This window comes from Pinus tabuliformis, chromosome 4_1, assembly GCF_031772625.1.
Source record: "Pinus tabuliformis cultivar Carrire ecotype Pingquan chromosome 4_1, CPIR1, whole genome shotgun sequence".
In the NCBI taxonomy this organism is placed as follows: Eukaryota; Viridiplantae; Streptophyta; class Pinopsida; order Pinales; family Pinaceae; genus Pinus; species Pinus tabuliformis.
This window is the reverse complement of record NC_142303.1, coordinates 190,007,511-190,027,239: the sequence shown is the minus strand read 5'-3', so window position 1 is coordinate 190,027,239 and position 19,729 is coordinate 190,007,511. Positions and strand designations below refer to the sequence as shown.

Here is a 19,729-nt window from a genome sequence, read left to right as displayed (position 1 = left end):
ATTTTAACAATGACCCTATTTATGATACTGACACAAAAAATGAGGCTGAGATTGTGTTAAAATTGGCAACTAGGGCCAAACTCCACATGGATCATCTTATTTATGACAACTGATATGTTTCTTGGATTCTTCTCTCCGAGAGGTGTGGGATTGATCTAAAGATCATCTAACGCTGACATGTACAAATGAAGTTATGAATTTATTTTGATTATGATCAATTTGTCAAGGTCGTCCAACAATCTTATGTAGGCTCAGAAGCCCAACAGCCACGTCTATTCGTCCTCAACATTGCATATAAATAGAAGTTGACTTAGCCTCATTTGGACACACTCATCTCGACACTTCTCTCTCTCTTTCTCCTGATTGATTGGGTACAAATTTTTGGGCCTCTCTCTCTCCACACGTTCGAAATTTCAGGAGAGCGAAATTTCAGGAGGCCAAAATTTCAGGAGAGCGAAATTTCAGGAGACCAAAATTTTAGGAGACCGAACTTCTTGATAGTTTGACCAGCATTGACTACAGCCAGGGCTGACCACAAGCGGGATGTTTGACCAAACTTTGATTGGGCTGAATTTGATTGTTTTGAGGGCTGTTTTATCTTGTTTGGAGGCCGAAGTTGATTGAAGTTAATCGATTTGCTGAGGGTCAAATCTACCCTGTTGACCAACATTGACTTTTCTGGTTAGGAATCTTTTGCTGCTGTTATAAATTACCAGATTTATAAATTGTAGTATCTCTCTTTGCTGAACTATTGAAGAGTGAAAGAAGATTTCATCAAGGGTTTCCCCACATTGGGGTTTTCCCCTGACTAGTGCCACATCTTGTGTCCTGTTGTCTTGGCTTGTCTTCTACTGTTTATGTTTATGTTCTATCTGCATTTTACTATCATGTTGATGTGATTGCTAATCTGAATATTGATACTGGGCTAATAAAGAAATTGAAGTAAAATTGCTCTAAAGCATAGAACATACCATTGTTGCCTAAAATTAACAGATTGTCTCTCCTTTTCTCCAGGACATTACTCATAATGATATGACTACTCACATCATTGAATGTGAGGGTCATTGATTTCCCATGCATGAAGAAGGTTTATTGGAAATAGCGGGCCCCATTTATGATATCGATGATGACACTGATAAAGGCCTTGTTTTCCCAGATCTTCTCCAAGTTCCCGATGGCATAGCTACATTATCGACGAACCCTCACCTTGGCCATACTCACATTGTCACAACTATTGATGCTCCCTTTCCCTCTCCTAGGCATGATGCTAAGGAGGAGCTATCCATTAGATGTACCCTTCCTTCCCCCTCATGCCTTTAGGATTGTGAGTATGATCATCATGAACAACCTACCTATTGTGTCATCCCATGTCATCAGTCTCCCTTTCCTCCCAATCATGACCTTATGGTGGCCATGAAGCATGATATTAATGATAAGGACCATGATGGGGATGATATGCTTGAGGTTTCCATCCATCGAAAGTTTATGAGCTTGATTATTGATATCTCTATCTTTTGGTTGGAAGAAAGGATCCTGTGTAATAGATTACATCCCTTTGCTCTCTCTTCCCCCATGATACTCCATGAGTGGTTACTTCATTTTCATGCTTCCAACCCTTGTGACCTTCCATGTTGTCATTCCTGCCCTTGCCTATGGCTCTATTGCATGAGTAAGAAAAAAGGCAGTTGTTTTCATATTGACTAGATGATATGTTGGTTGCATTGGGTCTATGATTATACTTCGTATTTCGGTGATGTAACATGCATGTTAGGGTAGGAGGCATTGCATGCTGATTTTCTCATGGTAGACTAGCTGCATTTAAACTGCATTCAAAATAAATTTTATTTTCCTGTTGATTTTAAGGCCTAATACTAAGCATGGGTGATCATAAGACACTGCAAAAACATCCTGTCATGTGTGCTTGGTCTTTGATATGTGCAGGTAACAGGTCTATGGTACAAATAGATTGTTGGTGTTCTCATGACCTCCCATTTGAGTAGCTTTGCGCATATTTCCGAGAGCTCATGTCCCAGTTGGAGCCAGATGTTACCCACCACTTCTGGGCAGTATGCATAAGAGAATTTTTTTTCTCCTAGATGGTCCTCAGCTGGCAGCCAACAACCCCTTGCAACCACCAGATAGCTTGATGTGCCACCATCTCCGCCACTTGAGCCAACCATGTGGTCCCTCGCCCATCTATTATGATCGTATGTTTGAAGGTGGGGTTCCCAACTCCAAAGGTATGACTTTTCATTGGTATAGTTGAGTAATTTTGTTTACTTTTCATGGATACTTTTGGGCATGGATTGGTGGGGGGATTCAACGGAAAGAGTGGGCTAGGTCTGTACTCTTGTCTCCTCCCCCAATTTGGTGGTTACCCTTGTATCCTAGTCTTGTGGGATGTCCTTTACTGGCCATTAGCTTTAGGGTTGGCATTACATTGGAATTTTTGATTTTGGTTGCATGGTTCCGTTTCCTAACACCATATGCCTCACTCCCTTTCGCTCATTCTAACCCCATTCATCATTTTTCCCATCCGGGTCCATTGGGTCCACATAAGATTAGCCTCCCCTTCCCTTTGTCCACACCTTGGGTCGAGACTGGAACGATGCCCCGGAGGTTGATGTAGCTAAAAAGAAAACAAAAAGCATAATTTGGCCACTCTCAACAGGAAATGTACCACAAAATGCAAAAGATGGCCGGGACATACAAGTTTAGCATGTGGGCCAAGGCCAAACATGAGCTCTACCCCTTATTTATGGCCATCACCTTGGTTCCTATGGGCCCTAGATGAGCCTCCTCCATATTAAGGAACCCATGATTGTCCCAACCCCTGGTGGGCAATGAAATGCCAGACCTTAAAAGGGGGTACCTATTGCGAAAGGCATATGAAGAAGGGTGAAAAAGCAAACGTTGTGGTAACTCATGTACCACGATTTTCTCCATCATACACTCATATACCCAAGTGTGGGCTTCCCTCATAATAGATACCCTTGTGTCATGACATGTGGCCAGGATCCTTCCCTTGATCCCAACTTTGCTCCATGGATGTACCACTTGATGGATGTACCATGGACATGTCACCCCCTTTAAAGGCTGAAACCACATAATAGGGTCCTTCGTTAACTCCCTTATTGAGCTTGGAGACACTTGTACACGCCAAAGCCCACTATGGAAGGACATGCCACCATAAAGTGCCCCATTGATTCCATTATTTGTAAGCTCTTTTACCTGACTATTTTAATGAATTGTTGTATTGGAGGGCAAGGGGATGCATTGGATCTTATACAAGATTGTAGGTGGGTCTCCATTTGGGGCTTGGTCTTCCTATACGGGGTCCTAGCCCTTCAGAGGGCCACATTGGCACTTGTGGGGTGAATGTTGAGAGCCACGGGTTTCCGCCATAGTAGAGATTACTTTAGGTATCCCCAACACCGAGCATTGATTGCTTGTGTTCCACCTTTTTGGATGAAGATGATGTACCCCGTTCGCCATGCCTAGCCGGCTCCACACTTGCACCATACACTTGGCATGTGTTTCAGGGTCCAAATGAGGACGTGTCTCATTGCAGGAGACAAAGGGAGGGCTTATGTCATCATCCTGGCCCTTATAGATTGTTTATAGGAATTTTTGATCCACTTGGAGACCTATGAGGATGCCCTTGTGCCCCCACGCCTACTGGGGAGCACCACAGGGAATTGCTTGGAAAACAAGGGGCCAACCCCTTGTCCACTATGTTTAAGGTCCATTCTCACATCATGACACACTTTGGACTTCATTAGGCCTCCTCAAAGGCCCAACAACTTATTTTATTGATCATTCTACCCTCTTGAGAGGCTTACTTTATGTTATAGAGCTATCTTGGTGGGCTTGTCACCAAGGGATGTTATTATTGCACATTATTTTATTATTTGGGGCTTAATTAGGCCTAATTAGGCAAATCTAACTCCTTAGAGATCATATAAATAGATGATAGGTGATTCGTTTCTCTCATCATCACTTGGATTTGGATTTAATAGCTACTTGAGAATTTCACATTCTCTTTTGGAGGATGAGTTTGGATTACGTGGATGAATTTTGATGTTTGGATCTATCTCTCTTTGTCTTGGAGCTTCATTATTGGCATAATTTGATGATTGGATATTCTCATTTGTACATGTAAGTGATCTTTTCCTTGCTTATTCTTGTTATTTACTTTGTCACATGAAATGTTGTTGGGATTTTCGCTATACAAGTCTGAAATTTATTGCTTTTCTATACAAAATTGTGGAAATTTTGATCTTTTGTAGCGTTGCATCATTGCATGGGCCATTTATGAATGGATGAATGTTCCTAGAGATTATTGTTGTTGAATACAACTTGATAAGTCATCAATTATTGCATATCGAAGTATAAAGACTTTGAGTAGTTGCTCTCATGCCCTAATGCCATGCAAAGTTGCTTAAAGGCCTACTTGATTGGGTAATCCAAACTATAAATTCTCTTTGACCCCATCTCTCCCAAAGGATAAGGCACCAATCCTTCCATAGGTGATCACTTTTAAAGGATATTTCTCTCACCTCTCTTTCTCTCTCTAGGCCTAGCCTCCATAGGTCACCTAGGGCATCACTTTTCTCTCATTGTAGCCTCAAAAAAGTTCGATCTCTTGTTGATAACTGCACTAGGGTTTTCTCTAGAGGCCCTCAAAATTTCAAGAAATTTCGACGGTGGGATCTTGAGATATAGCAAACCCTAGCTCAAGGATTGTTTCTTGCCCTAGGTTTCCCTTGGCTAGTGTCCTCATTTGGATCATTTCATTAAATTCTCGAAAGAATATTCGTCCTTTGGTCCTCTTCTCCTCCATTTTTAGGTTAAGCCCCTTGTCGGCTGATCAACTCCACATCCTTGACCTAATTCTGGGTCCACTTGGTCCCGTGTGGTCCTGCAACCTTACAACTCTAATTGCACAAAGATCACACAAAGATCAAGTCTCCACAAAGATTCTCAGGTCTAGGAAACCTCTTGACAAAGATATACTTCCACTCCCAAACCCCAACCTCAAGAATCCTCCTAGCCTTTCCTAGAGAGCGTATCACCTTGCTTTCCAAGTAGGAAAACCATATTATTGAGTCTCTCCTATGAATGGGCCTTTGGAATCACTCCTTATCCTCTTATTGATCCATCCATTTAGCGATTCCCCATATATCGGGTCTCCTCCCATTGGTGAAAGTCCGTAAAGAGTAGGGAGCCTATCCTAGGTGACATTGGGCTATGGCTCCATTGTTGCCCCTTGACCTAGTAGTTGCTCTATAGGATCCCCTCCTAGGACCCCTGCGAGTTTGAGCAGTAACAAGACCTACTTGTGGGCAGCTAGCAGCCTTCATCAATCTTTTGTGGACACATGAGTTGACTATTCCACTAGGAGATAGCTGTTAGAAGGTTTAACTAGTGGATTTGACTTGGAAGCATGTGCCAAATAGCTAAAAATAGCAAATTGACTGACTGTTACAGCCACCTTTGGACAACATATGACAGCTGGCAGCCACTATTTCTCTCTATCCTGAATCGATTGGACATGTGGCAGCTTGATTGCATGAGATTTCTTGTCTATTTTGCTTGTGTGTGCCAAATAATAGTTTTCTATTTTTGATGTGGGTCGACCTCTCTCATGGGTGATTCACGCCCCTCATATGGATGTTATATATAGCTGGCACCACCATCAAAAAATGTTATTACTTTATTTAAGAGGGTTTTGCTCTCCATCAATTTAAAGAGGTCTCCTTTCCTTGTAATGGTTGTTGAAGGAATGAGTATTTGAGCCCTTGTTATACTTTGCATTTGTAACTTTCTTGGAGGGCAAATAGATGGTTTAACAAGGTACCATAGAGGATGAGGATACTCTCTATTGTGTATGCTTATGCATTCTGGTTGTTTCTTCATGAATGATTTTGAGGTCATGAATTCTGGTAATTTTTTCAGGATTTAAGAATTTGTCATTTGAAGTGGTTTTTGTGATGAATTTCTCTCTTGAGATGCAAAACACATTTTATCATTTCTTGATAGATCCAAAACCTCATAGTCCATGTTCTTGTCTAAAGTAGGAAATCATTTTGATAGAAATTTCAGGATATCTTAAAGAACTAAGAGAGGGTTTATTTCAGCTTGTAATCCACAGCCAAAATCACCCTTGTCCACTCAATAGAGCTGCCTCCCTCAAGGATATCGTGGAACCAGATGCGCCAAATGGAATGTATAAGGCACTGATACTGCCTTACAGCCACTTAAAGTTTGATTCAAAGTCATCTTTTTGTGTTATACAGATCTAGAATTTGTATAAGAAAATCTAAATCCAGATCTGTACCTAAAAGTTTTGTTGTATTCCTCATTACACATCAAACAAACGAGAACATTTTGGCTGGATAAATATGTTCGATAACTCACTCAGAAACAGCTTTTAAAGAGCATTGTTGAACAGTATTTTACTGCTGGAATTTACATTAAATATTGTGCATTATATTCCAGCTATAATGCACTTAAAGATATTGGTTAAAGGGGATGCTTCTAAGCTGGAAATATCATTGTATTTGTACTTGTGATTAGGCCAGCATTCAGAATTTTGCTATAGCAGTCAATATCTCTTGAAAGGAAGCCTTGTGATTGTTTATTAGTTGGCCCAAAACTCATGTACACAATGTCCTGTACTGCTGGAAATCAGATCTTATAACAGCTGGCATATATTACTTGAAATCCTGTAGAAATTCAAGCAAAACCATACATTGTTGTAACTCTGATCTAATACAATAAAAGACGAAGTATACCAGCATCCAAGATTGATTTAACATTTACACCTTCGTATCTGCTACCACTGAAATCAGCAGGGGACCTAAAGGGGTTTTTAAGAGGGCAACCGCTAGGTTAAGGGCAACAGTGGAGGCGTAGCTCACTGTCAACACAACTAAGTCTCCCTGCTGTTTACGGACTTTCACCGATGGGAGGAGTCCCGGTAGTGTAGGGATCACCTGTAAAGTATATGTATGGATACGTGAGAAGTGACCCTGAAAATCCTTTCCCAAGGATGGAGTGAAAAATGGAGCTTGCTTGCTCTTTAAGCAAGGGACTTGGTCCACCAGGGATAAAGGGTGAGGATTGGAGGGTTGAGGGAGAAAGGATAGGTTTATAAACAAGTTTCTCAATCTGTATAATCCTTGGGAAACCTGGATTCCCAAATGGTCTTTGACAAATAATCTTTATGAAGAAGTGGGATCACACAGGGCCAAGTGGACCCAACCCAGGTTTGGGGATGGAATGTAGCAACCAATGATGTTCCTATCCTGGACAAGGTGAAGGGAAAGGACCAAACAAAAATATTTACTTCAAAAGGTTGAATTGATCCTATTGAGGTCTAGCCTTGGGGATGCCTAGGCACAATTCGGTCCTAGAGCTAGGTCTTGGGATTTCCGAAGATTCCACCATTAGAGTTGCCTCACATTTGGAGGAGAGGGAGGGGATCCACCAACACAATAGCCTATAGGAGATCGAAGTTTTTCCTTGGGGCAATTCCCAGGATATTGATGCCCTAGGTGACTTGTTGGAGCTAGACTTGGGGAAAAAGGGGAAAATGGCAAAAAAGGGTTAAAATGATACCCATTTTGAGGGATCAATGCCTAGTTCACTTGGGGATATGGAGTTAAGGATAATGATGAGTAAGAACTTGGTTTCTTGATCAAGGAGGCCAAGAAAGTCAACTTCATCCAATGTTGAGAGAAAGAAAAGAAAAGTGACTTTCAAGCATTTATACTTCAAAGCAAATGATGTAAGCTTCTCGAGATAAATGAATCTCTAGGACATTTCATTCATATAACATTGGCCCATACATTAAATTAGCTAAAACATGCTCAATTCCACATTTCAAAAATGCAACAAGTAGCCCTAATTTTAGCAGTATGCAGCAACAAGAATAATAGCATTAAAATTTACTTCATCCAATGTTGAGAGAAAGAATAGAAAAGTGACTTTCAAGCATTTATACTTCAAAGCAAATGATGTAAGCTTCTCGAGATAAATAAATCTCTAGGACATTTCATTCATAAAACATTGGCCCATACATTAAATTAGCTAAAACATGCTCAATTCCACATTTCAAAAACGCAACAAGTAGCCCTAATTTTAGCAGTATGCAGCAACAAGGATAATAGCATTAAAATTTACTTACAATGTTATAGAATATATCCAACTAGCATTTCATTTGCTCAATAAACCTCCAAGACGAGAAATAACGCAAATCCATACATCAAAATTCATCCATCTCCAAAAAATATCCACCAAGGAAAAAGTGTGAAATTCTCTATGATTAGAGAGATCCCAAGTCAATTGATGATACAAATGAGTGTATCTAACATCAATATATAGCCGCCTATGGAGTTCGAATTAGCCTATGGACCTACATTAGCCCCTATTGGTTTCAAGCCCACCAAACTAGCTCATAAGTGTAAAAGTAAGCCTCACAAGGGGCCAAATAATAACATGTGCATGTTGTAGGGCCCTCCGAAGGCTCCATAATATCCTAAAGTGCCATATTGAGGAATAAATTCCTCGGAATATGATGGACAAGGGGGTGGCTCCTTGTTCTCTGAGTAGTAGACTGTGGTGCTCCCAGTGGGTATGAGGGCACATAGATGACCCCATGGGTCTCCATATGAATCAAAGATCCTCTGCAAGGGCCAAGTGGTGGAATGAATGCTACCATGACATCGTACAAGTCTTGGGACACCTGTGAAGAGTGTGGGGCTCCTGCTGGGCATAATGTAACAAGCATATCATCATCATCCCAAAAGTGGATCAGTAGTAATCTTTGAGCATCCATGAAGATCCGTGGAGTGTTGTCTGTTGCTGTGGAGGCTAATGGCTCTCTGTGCACACCCTATATGCGCCAATGTAGACCTCTAGGGTTAGGATCCCATACAGGGAGACCAAACCCAAATGGAAACCACTTGTAATCCTGCATAAGATCCATTGCATCCGCTAGGCTTCCAATACAACCTTTCATTAAAATAATCGGGTAAAAGAGCTTACAAATCATGGATAACAACAAGGGCACTTCATATTGGCATGCCCTTCCATAGTGGGCTTTAGCATGTGCTAGTGTCTCCAGGCTCCTAAGGGGGTTAGCCAAGTACCTTATTAAATGGTTTCAACTCTTAAAGGGGATAGTATGCCCAAGGTACATCCCTATAATGGGGGTGGCAAATGACAAATAAGTGATGTTGTATAGGGAATGAGAGTGGTAGTCCTGGTCCAAATAGTGGGGCATAGGGGTAGCTAGATAAGAGGAAGCCCACACCTGGGTATGTAATGTATAGGAGGGAGTAGTCGTGGTACATGAGGTGCCCCGACCTTGATTTTTCCACCCTTCTTTATATACCTTTTGCCTTTTATGAATTTTCTTTAATTAACCGCTCGGGGCTCAAAGGACAAGAGCATGATGTGTAAGATATAGCAGTGGTTACCCCTTTTAATTAGGGCGGTTCAACTAGGGCGGTTCATTGCCCTCCAGGGGTTGGGACAATCATGGGTTCCTGGATGATAGAGGAGGCCCATCTAGGGCCTATGGAACCAGGGTGATGGCCATGGATTGGGGTAGCGCTAATGCAATGGCTTTTGCCCATGTGCTAATTATTTTTTGGTGGCCATCTTTTGCATTTTGTGTTACAATTTCCTGTTAAATTTGGCCAATTATTCTTTTCACTTTTTCTTTTAATTGCTTCAACCTCTGGGGCATCATTCTAGGCCTGACCCAAGGTGGGGCAAGGGGGGATGGATGCTAGCCCTATGTGGACCCAGGTGGGAGAAAAGATGAATGGGGGTATAGTGAGTGGAAAGGGAGTAATATGTGCGGGGAAAGGAGCGGGACCACACACCCAAAGTCGGGGTTTCCCAAGTAGTACCACCCTAGAACCAAATGGTCAATAAAAGAGATCCCACAGAACTAAGATCTAAGGGTAACAACCAAAAGAGATCAAGGGGACAAGAACACAAACTAAGCCTACTCTTTTCGCCAAACCCCCCATCAATCCATACCCAAAAGTATCCATGATAGGTAAACCCAATACTCAATTACCAAATGACAAGACATACCTTTAGATTCGGGAGGCCCAACTTCAAACATATGATCAATACAGGTGGGTGAGGGACCACATGGCTGGCTCAGGTGGCAGAGAAATGGTTCAATGAGCTAGTAGGAGGCATCAAGGGGCTGCTGGCTGTCGGTTGAGGCTCATCATGGAGAAAAAAATTCTTCTGGGGATATCACTCACAAAGTGGTGGGTAACAGTGTCCATAGCTAATGATTTTTGGGGATCATGTGAAGACTGTTTGTAGGCGGCATGTTAATCTATCTCTTAATTCCCTTCTCCTTAAACTGTTAAGTGATCCTAAACAATTGGAAAAGAGGATCTTAGGGAGATCCCCTTTTAGGTGTTCCTTGATTATCCTGAATTGTGGAAAGAGGAGACCGAGGTGACAGTGGTAACTCTTCCAAGTTCTCTTATTTTGTCATCAAGTGAACACCTTGCACCATTAGGTGGCAGATCTTGTGGTAACAGGCCCTAATCAACACTTAATTAGAAAGATTGAAACCCTAAAGTGCAGAGTCCTCTCAAGTGAATGAAACTGTCAAGTGTGTCACCTTTTAAGTCATACCTCCTCATCAACCCCTGGGTAACTCTCAAGTGAGTGAAACTATTAGTTTGTGACTCTGTACAGCATGTAGGGTAGTCTTCTACTTTAGAGAATTCTACAGGATTTGTGAATTGGATAAAAAAATATTAGTGTGCAATACAAGGAAAAGGTAGATGAAGCAGTTGCGAAACATATGAATGTATTGAATGTTTCACGTTCTTTTATTTACAATGAAATAATGAGGAAAAACATAACAGTGGCGTGTTGGATATGCACCCCCTAGTTACAATAAAGCAACAATATTGTTGGATAAGAGGATCCCAAAGATGCAAGGGTTGATGAAATACCTTTAACATGCTTCGGTTTTGATAGGGTGTTATATTATCATGGATCGTTGGGTAGATTTCAGGTAGAGACCCTTCATAAACATTATTGTGAGCTCTTCATATTGGGCCTTAATTTTTAAGGCTGATTTCTTTATTTGAAATGTGTAGGACTCATCTTTCCGATGTGATGTATTGAAGAATGCTATTAAGGAGATTGGTCGTAATGTTCTGTTATCTGAGATGCAACACTAAGTTGATGATCTATAGGGTTATTGATTTAAATCATGGAAAAACATAGTTTTGAACTCTCTATTGTCTATGTGCACTAAATAGTACACCCAAAGCTATTGGCACAATTCCTTTGATCACTTGTATTAATTTTTTTGGTAGATGCATTTAGTTAACTTGTGCAAGAAATACAGTCCCTAATATGTAAATTATTGAAAGTGCATCTTAGAGTGGGGCTCTTTTTGTTGGCCTGTTACAGCAAAATCTCACACTTCTCGAGATAAATTCCAAAAGCTCAAATGCAAAACCAACTGCACCTTAGAGGGGGCCACTATCAGCTCACCAACACTCTTCTCGCTTCCGACCAACTCATTGGCTGAAGGAGGCTTCTCGGCAGGGTAAGATAGCTAGGTATGATAAGGGGTAAGGGTGTTGTTGGCGCAGCATCTAGCCTCCAAAGGTCCTTCAAAAGTTCTTCAAAGCATGTAGACATCCATAAATTTTTTCGAAGTGTGCCAATCAATATAAACAATACCTCCTTTTAAGTGGATATGTGGGCTTCCAGGTTGCCATGTCATCATCTAATGTGTCTTCCAAGTACCATCCAATATGGCTAAGGGCTTCAAAGGTGTATATTCTGTTAAATTTTCATGAACCCAGCACCTGGCAATTAATTCCTAGTAGACTATCTTAGATCTACTGAATAAAAGCACAACTGGATTCTTAACATAAACATTCAAGTTTTACAAACACCATAATACTCTGGATCTGATCTAGCAGATCAAGCCCTAGATCTGTCCTTGATCTGCTGATTTGGATCTCCCTTGCTGCTTCATGGTGGCTAATATATGATGTAATGTTTGACAACCTACTTGCTTGTAAGGGAAGTGTCGTGCTTGGGAGATGGGGTGAGCTCTACCTTGCAATGTAGTGAAACTTCTAGTGAGCAGCGTTCAAGCTTTAAGGAGAACACTGTGGGCTTGGATATGTGTGTGCAGGGCGTGACCTCCTATTTCCATAGGTTGAAACTGTTTTCTAGGGGCCCCATATGTACTTCAGGTTTTAGGTAAAGGCCTGTAGGAATGGGACTTGGGAAATGGTATTCACGTTAAGGAGATTGTGATGCTGTGTTTGTGTCCATAATATGTACATGCAGGTCATCACCTAGCACTATAAATTCAATTCCTACCTCCAAATGCCCCCATGACCACTTTAAGGCATTGGGTGGAGCTCATGACTCATGAGATTGGAACCTTGATTGAAGGTGTGAAAATCGTTGCTGCCTCTGCTGGTCCCAAGTTGGGTGGATTGTCTCCTATTACTATGCACCATAAAGTCACCTAAATGCGAGATAGATTTTCCTCTCTAAATGTATAGCCACTTTGGGTAGTTTTCTTTTGGTCATGAGTCTGAGATATCTTATGGTAGGTTATTTTAGGTTCAGATGTTTGACATTTAATTGCAAATATTTAATCAACCACAAATATTGATCTCTCATATCTCTGCTGTGACATCTCTTTTGTTTATATAATGGAAATTTTTCTGCCTTTTACATGAATATTGAACTTATATCTTTTTGGCATATTTTACTTATGTACGACATGCTTTGTGGTTTTCCCATATGAGCAGCTACTGATATTATTCTATATTTGATAACCTTTTGTTGTTTTTACTTTTCTGGCAGATCCTCATGTGCATTCTCAGTTTTGTTGATGACACCAGTCTTGTTTCTAAGGTTTGCTGTGAAGGATCTTTGTTTTGTTTGATGTTTACTATTCACTGATGCTAAGGCTCAAGTTATGTTTATGCTTCTGATTTCTGGAGAGTGATGTTCTTGCAGTTTATATTTCGTGAGCTAGAAAAAGATTTGAAAGAATTGGCATTAGCCAAGGTAAGTTTTATGTTCAATATACTAAATTTACCACCCTTTTGAAGCAATGAACATTCTAGATTTGTTTACTGGTCTTATCTAAATGGGGTGTTGGTCTCTCTAAAGATTGTAAATCAAAGAGGAGACCTTTTTGGAGACCTATAAATTTACTTTTATGTGGTCTCTGCAAATAACAGTATGGGCGGCGTCCACTTTTGCATCTTCTTTGCCCAAATGTACCTCGCTACTTTCCTGCAGATGTTCTGGAGACTCTAAGATCAACGATTACTTCTCTTACTACCTGTACCCAGGCAATCCTCGCCTAATTCTGCGTATACTTTGAATTTATTTCTAGGCGTATTCAATTTTTTTTTGTCATTCATTGCATAAACGATTCAACTATTATTTCTTCTGGTGGTGGAAAAATGAAAATATATTGATTTCCTTACAGGATGGGCCTCCCCAGTCTGCAGATGATGAACCTTCTGAAAGTCAAAAGCCATCTTCAGAGACAGATATCCCAGGTCTCAAAAGAGATGAAAAAGATGAAGAGAATCTCGAAGAGAGTGAAGGGTTGGGGAAAATATCCAAAAAGGATTTTTCAACTAGAAGAATTGAACTTTTAACTAAGAGTGGATTCGCACAGGTTAGATGTTATCTTGTAATATGATACTATTGGATCACTTCTGCAAATTACTCCTTTTAACTTACCTGTGTGTTCTTCTTTTTATCATTTTGATAAATACTTGATAGGAATGTGGGAACCATCCATTAGTTAAAAGACTGAAGTTGTTTTCCTGTTTGTTTTGCAGAAACTTACAGAAATGTGTATGCAAAATGTAGGAGAACTTCTTCGTTCTCAGCATGGGAAGGACATTATTTTCGAGGTGAAAATCTACTTACCTCTACACCTTTTTTCTTTTTTCTTTTTCTGTTAACGTACATTACATTGCATACCTGGGTGGAATCTGTATATTTAGGTCACTAAAGGGCATGTAAGCAATTTTAAACTCAATTCATTTGAAACTCTTCTCTATTTTTTGATCTCTCCCTTTAACAACATTAACAGCACGTGGATACAAAAACAACGATGGATTGGGAAGGTCATTTTGTCCAGCCGGTTGGATATAGATGCAGCAAAATAAGCATTTGAAAATCGTAAAACCCACAAGACAATGTATCTGAGATAAAAACACTTGCAACATGAAATATTAAGCATTGTAGCAACCTTGTAAGAGAGATTAATCTATGCCCACAAAGTTTGCCTAAATTTGGAAAAACAATTGGTCTTATAGTAAAATATTTGATGAAAATTTTGACCATGCTCATAACCCCTTGAAAATACACAAAATCGTGTGAGTTTTACTTGATCAAATATTTTGCACGTCAAAAAAATTTGCAAAACATGCTATCATACATCATAAAAAAGCAGCAGGAAATCTGTAAGGATTTCAGTTTGTGTTTTCTAGCAGTCTTCTTGGACAATTTTTATTTATAAGATTCTTTTGCAGGAGTTATTATATGAAACTTGAAAAAACTTCAAGTTGTTATGTCACAACCATTGTATTCAAAACCGATCGTTTCAAACCGTAAACCTGTCAAACTGTCCGATTCATTAGCCCAGGCCACTGGACCGGTTGAAAAACCAGGTTCATTAGCCCTCCCAGCTGGTTTTTTGGTCAAACCAGTCATAAACCAGCCGATTTATGATGGAACCGGCCAGTTTTCAATCATACACCTGCCATTTTATTGCCAGGCTGGCCGCAGAGCCACCCAACCCGTCTTTCTCGGTTTTTGAGGTGGTTTTGAGGGAAACAAAAGGCTGTTTCCCTCCAAAAACAGACCCTCCAAGCCAATAAAAGGATGTCTTCCCTCTTATTTGCCTCACACATCTCATTTGTAGTTTCTGTGAGCTTCATTGAGAGCTTGGAGTGTGTTGAGTTTTTGCTGGAGTAGTCACCTTGGAGGCTTGGAGTTAGACTTGAAGCTACTTTGTAGTTAGTTTGAAGTTGTTAGTGGAGTTGGCATCTTCAAGAGGAGGCTAAGGGAGCTAGTTTGCATTTCTAGGTAAGGATTGTCACTTAAAAAAATCCATATTTCATTGCTGTCCATGTATTTAAGTTTTTTTATGTGTTTTATTGTTAAATTTAGGTATGTTCTATGCTTAGAGCAATTTACTTCACTTTTTCATATTAGCCCAATGACATTATTCAGATTAGCAATCACATCAGCATGATAGTAAAGTGCAGGTAGAACATAAACATAAACAGTAGAAAACAAGCCAAGACAAGAGGACACAAGATGTGGCACCAGCCAGGGACAAACCCCAATGTGGGGAAACCCTTGATCAATTATTTTTTATATTCTTCAATAGTTCAGCAGAGAGAGAGATAGTACAGATATACAAAACTGATATTTATGACAGCAGTAGAAAAGACTTGACCAGAGAAGACAATGCTGGTCACACAGCACAGAATCTTCCTCTGAAGATCATACACCTGGTATCAACTGGATGTTCAGCAAACTGAGCCAACCATGGTCAATCCTTGACCCAAAACATCTCCCGGAATTCTGATGTCTTCTTGCTGCACTAGCTGTCACTGCTTCATGAAATGGGACACAGTCAATGATAGGTTGTAGCTGTCATCATGATGATTTGTTAGGGCACCGAGCAGTCCTCCAATAGTCATCAAAACAGCCTAGGACAACCCCTGGGATATGCTGCTGATCTGGGCATATAAATAAGCCCTCAAACATTCATAAACAAACCTTGATTGTGGTGTTATGGCCTGTAGCCTAACACATAGTCTTCCTATAGCTTCAAGGCAGCAGAAACATTATACTTGATCCTTCAACGATACCCTAACAGATATGATCTAGAGCTACTCTAGCTCGGCCCTCCTACAAGAAGAAAACGCAGTCATAAAATGATGCCTAAATCCATGCCTAGGAACAACCTTCTTTCGCGCTGATAACAGAGTTATTCTTGCGGAGTTTAGGGCACTTCTGCTGCAGCCTAGGATCAGTCAATGGCTGTGGATTATGGCACCTCAAATCTGCTGCTAAGTCTTCTAGCTTTGCTGCGTATTAGGCCTCTATTAGGCCTCTTTATTACTGTGGATTTAGGGCTTTCTAAACAGCGGACTAGGGTCTCCTTTAGCTGCGTTTGGGGGTCTCCTTTGACAGTGGATTAAGTGCTCTCCTTGACCGGCAGCTAGGGCACTTTAGGACTGTGTATAGGCTTCCTCTAGACAGCATATAGGAGCCTCCTTCAACTGCGGATATAGGGCTGCATTAGACCACCTTTTGCTGCATAATAAGGCCTGCGGTTAGGGCACTAGGGCACCTTCAAGACAGCGGCTATACCTTCTTTGTGACTGTGGCTAGGGCATGGCTAGATCTCCTTCAACTGTGGCTAGGTGTCTCTCCCTTCAACTGCGTATAGGGGACTTTGACTTGCTGCGTATAGAAACCTTCCTTCGCTGCGTCTAGGGCTTCTCCCTCTTGATCTCTCTAGCCACCAAATCCAAACTAGTGGAGAGAGATCTTAGGAGAAGTGCGTGTATCAAAAATGACTTGAGACCTCTTCTATTTATAATGCAACGTTGAGGATAAGTTGGGGTAATTTGCTTGCTGGCCGACCTTGACAAATTGTCAAATAATACAAATAAATTCATATCTCCATAAATACATGTCGGAATCGGATGATCTTTAGATCAATCCTACACCTCTCGAAGAGAGGAATCCAAGAAAAATATCAGCTGCCATAAATAAGATGATCCACATGGAGTTTAGCCCTAGTTGCCAAATTTAACATCTATGCTATCAAATTTCAAGTTCAACAGATAGTTTTTAAGTCTTAAATTTTGTAGGCTAAATATGCCCTTTTTCCCCCCAAATTTATCTTAGGTTTTCCATTTTACTTAGCTGCATTTTTTTTTTAATTTGCAGATTTCTTTCATTTGCAAATTTCAAATATTCTAGCCGCTATGCCTTCAAAAGCCAAGGACACTGCATGGGCTCATTGTGATGTGATTGATGGAAAAATGATTTGCAAATTTTGCAATAAATCTATTGGAGAGGGGAGAGGGGTATTCTTAGGTTGAAACAACGCTTGCCTGGGATAAGAGGCCAAGTAAAGCCATGTCAAGCACCAAAGGAAGTGATAGGAGATATTAGGGCAGAATAACTTGTCAAGTTTGAGAAGTTTGAGGAGATTAAGGCTAGGGATAAGGCTATCCAAGAAGAATTTGCAAGGAAGAAGGAAATTTTACAAGCCATAAGAGATTGTGGGTATGATGATTTTAAGATTCAAGACTCCTCTTCTATCCCTTCCACCAATGACCCCTTTCACTATGTTACTCTTGCTCTTGGGTCTTATAATCAAGGCCAACAATCTAAAGGAAAAAAGAGGATGAACATCCAGAGTCATTTATCAATCTCTGTTGCCACTGCGTCTGCTAATTGCACTTCCTCCCAACCAAGTCTAACTCAATGTCACCCACTTTGGATGACGATTGGAAAAAGCAATGCAAAGAATCTGCTTTTCAATACATTGCTAGATAGTGAGATGATGCAATATCCCATTTAATGTTGCCTGCTCACCTTATTACTAAGCTATGTGGGACTTTGTTATAGCTGTAGGAAAAGGGTTTCAAAGGCTCTAATGTGCATGACTTGAGGGGAACTCATTTGCTAAAAGAGATTTGCTGCATAGATAAGTATTTGACTAAGTATATAGAATCATGGGCCAAAACTGGTTGTTCCATCATGTGTCACATGATGGATCGATGGAAAGAACCACACTATCATTAATTTCTTTGTTTCTTGCCCTCAAGGAACCATGTTTTTGAGATTAGTTGATGCATCAAGGTGAAAGATGCATACTTTCTATTTGAGCTTTTGAAAGAGATTATTTAGGTAGTGGGGAGGAAAATGTTGTGCAGGTCATCATAGATAATACCTCAAACTATGTGTTGATTTGGGGTAGCATCGGATGTGCTCTAGCCACGAAATTTGGTGGAGAGGTTGGGGCACATGAGATCTCCAATACCCAGAAAAGGTTTGGGCAAATTCTAAACAGATCAGGAGATATTAAAATAATTAATATTTTTAATGGAGTCCCTATGTCTAAACTTAGGGAAAATAAAATGTTAATGTGTATTAATATGAATCTATGTTAGAATGGTCTAAAAGACATGGATCAAGCCAGATCTAATCTTAGCCATTGATTAGGGACTTAATCGAGGCTTGAGGGTCACTTGGAGAACACACCGGAGTGATCAGTCATTCTATTCTCTATAGCAGGGTTTGCTAAGAGAGATAGAATTAGTGATCGAGAGATGCAGCTGAGGGGCATTTGAGTACAGAGAGACAGAGAGGCAGAGAGAGTGTCGGGGGAGCAATGTAGTAGCCAACGAGAGTGACGTAGAGCCAGCCAGGGCTCACGCAGGGCCACACAGAAGCAGCCCAGAGCTACGCAGAGCCTCAGAGAGGCCAGCGTTGCTGACGCAGAGGGCTAGAGGGCTGACGTAGGGCCTCCCAGAGCTGACACAAACCCATCCGGGGTGACGCAGGGCCTCCCAGAGTTGACGCAGACCCATCTAGGGTGACACAGGGCCTCCAAGAGCTGACGTAGACCCATCCGGGGTGACGCAGGGCCAGTGTGAGGCAGAGAGGGGCTGACGCAGTTCAGAGAGAGGCTGATGCTGGGGTTTCTGGGGCAGATTTGCGCTGAGTAGCTGCCAGAAGGATTATCCAGAGTTTCAGCCAGGGGATTTGTCAGAAACTGAGAGGTATTACTGCCAAGGAAATTCTTTGTTGGGTAGGCCAGTTTCGGCACCTAGATTGTACTCTGATATTGCTTAATAAGAAAACCCTCAGATAGCTACATTGATTTTTCCACATTGGGTTTTTCCAGGGACATTAGGCCAAAAATAATGGTGTCATATGGCGTGTTTGTTTTTGTTTCTTTTAGTTGCTGATCTGTAATATGTTGAGCATGCACTAGTGTTTATTTTTAGTATTTACATTGTAAATAACTTGTTAGAGAAAATAACAATTAGGTAGGAATAAATAAGATAAAGTGCATGGAGGGTTTCTAATTAAGTAGATTTAGAAATTCCAACATGGTATTGGAGCGTGATTGCATATCACAGGAGGACTAAAGGACATCAGCCGAGTGGAGCAGTATCAGCAAAAAACAACTGTCCCGAGGTGACAAACACTGTTTCTAGTAGAGCAACAAGAAAGAAGGGTGATGCAATGCTTGCGTCATCAAGGGTGAGTCGGGAAGAGGCAACGCAAAGGCTAAGGAAGGCAAAAGAAGCCTCACGCAGAGCCACGCAGTAGCTGGGAGGGCTGACGTTGTTGGCTGAGGAGGCCGGGTTGCTGGTGCCGGGATTGCACAGAGCTTAGGAGCTCTCACCTTCAGGTTGCTGGGGTTTAGAAAGCTGTGGGAATATTGCAGAGTGGAGCTGGAGAGGTATTGTAGTCAGAACAGTACCTGACAGAGCAAGGCCAAAGGAGTTGTTACCGAGGTTTTCTAGCCGAGGAACCCTGATCAGTGGTGCGGTTGTACAAGACGATCAGAGTAGGGGGCATCTCGACAGCGACAAAAGGATTTCCAAGAGGGAAATCAGGACTCAAA

At 41.1% G+C, this 19,729-nt stretch overlaps 1 protein-coding gene across 1 annotated transcript in view; it reads left to right on the top strand.

Moving 5' to 3' along the window:
* PUM24 (pumilio 24) overlaps positions 1-19,729 on the top strand; it is a 163,683-nt gene that overhangs the window by 111,490 nt on the left and 32,464 nt on the right. The window contains exons 11-15 of the mRNA XM_089419429.1: positions 12,895-12,945; positions 13,051-13,101; positions 13,278-13,391; positions 13,532-13,726; positions 13,893-13,967. Coding sequence (XP_089275555.1) covers positions 12,895-12,945; positions 13,051-13,101; positions 13,278-13,391; positions 13,532-13,726; positions 13,893-13,967 — 486 coding nt within the window. The remainder of the gene's footprint in view (positions 1-12,894; positions 12,946-13,050; positions 13,102-13,277; positions 13,392-13,531; positions 13,727-13,892; positions 13,968-19,729) is intronic.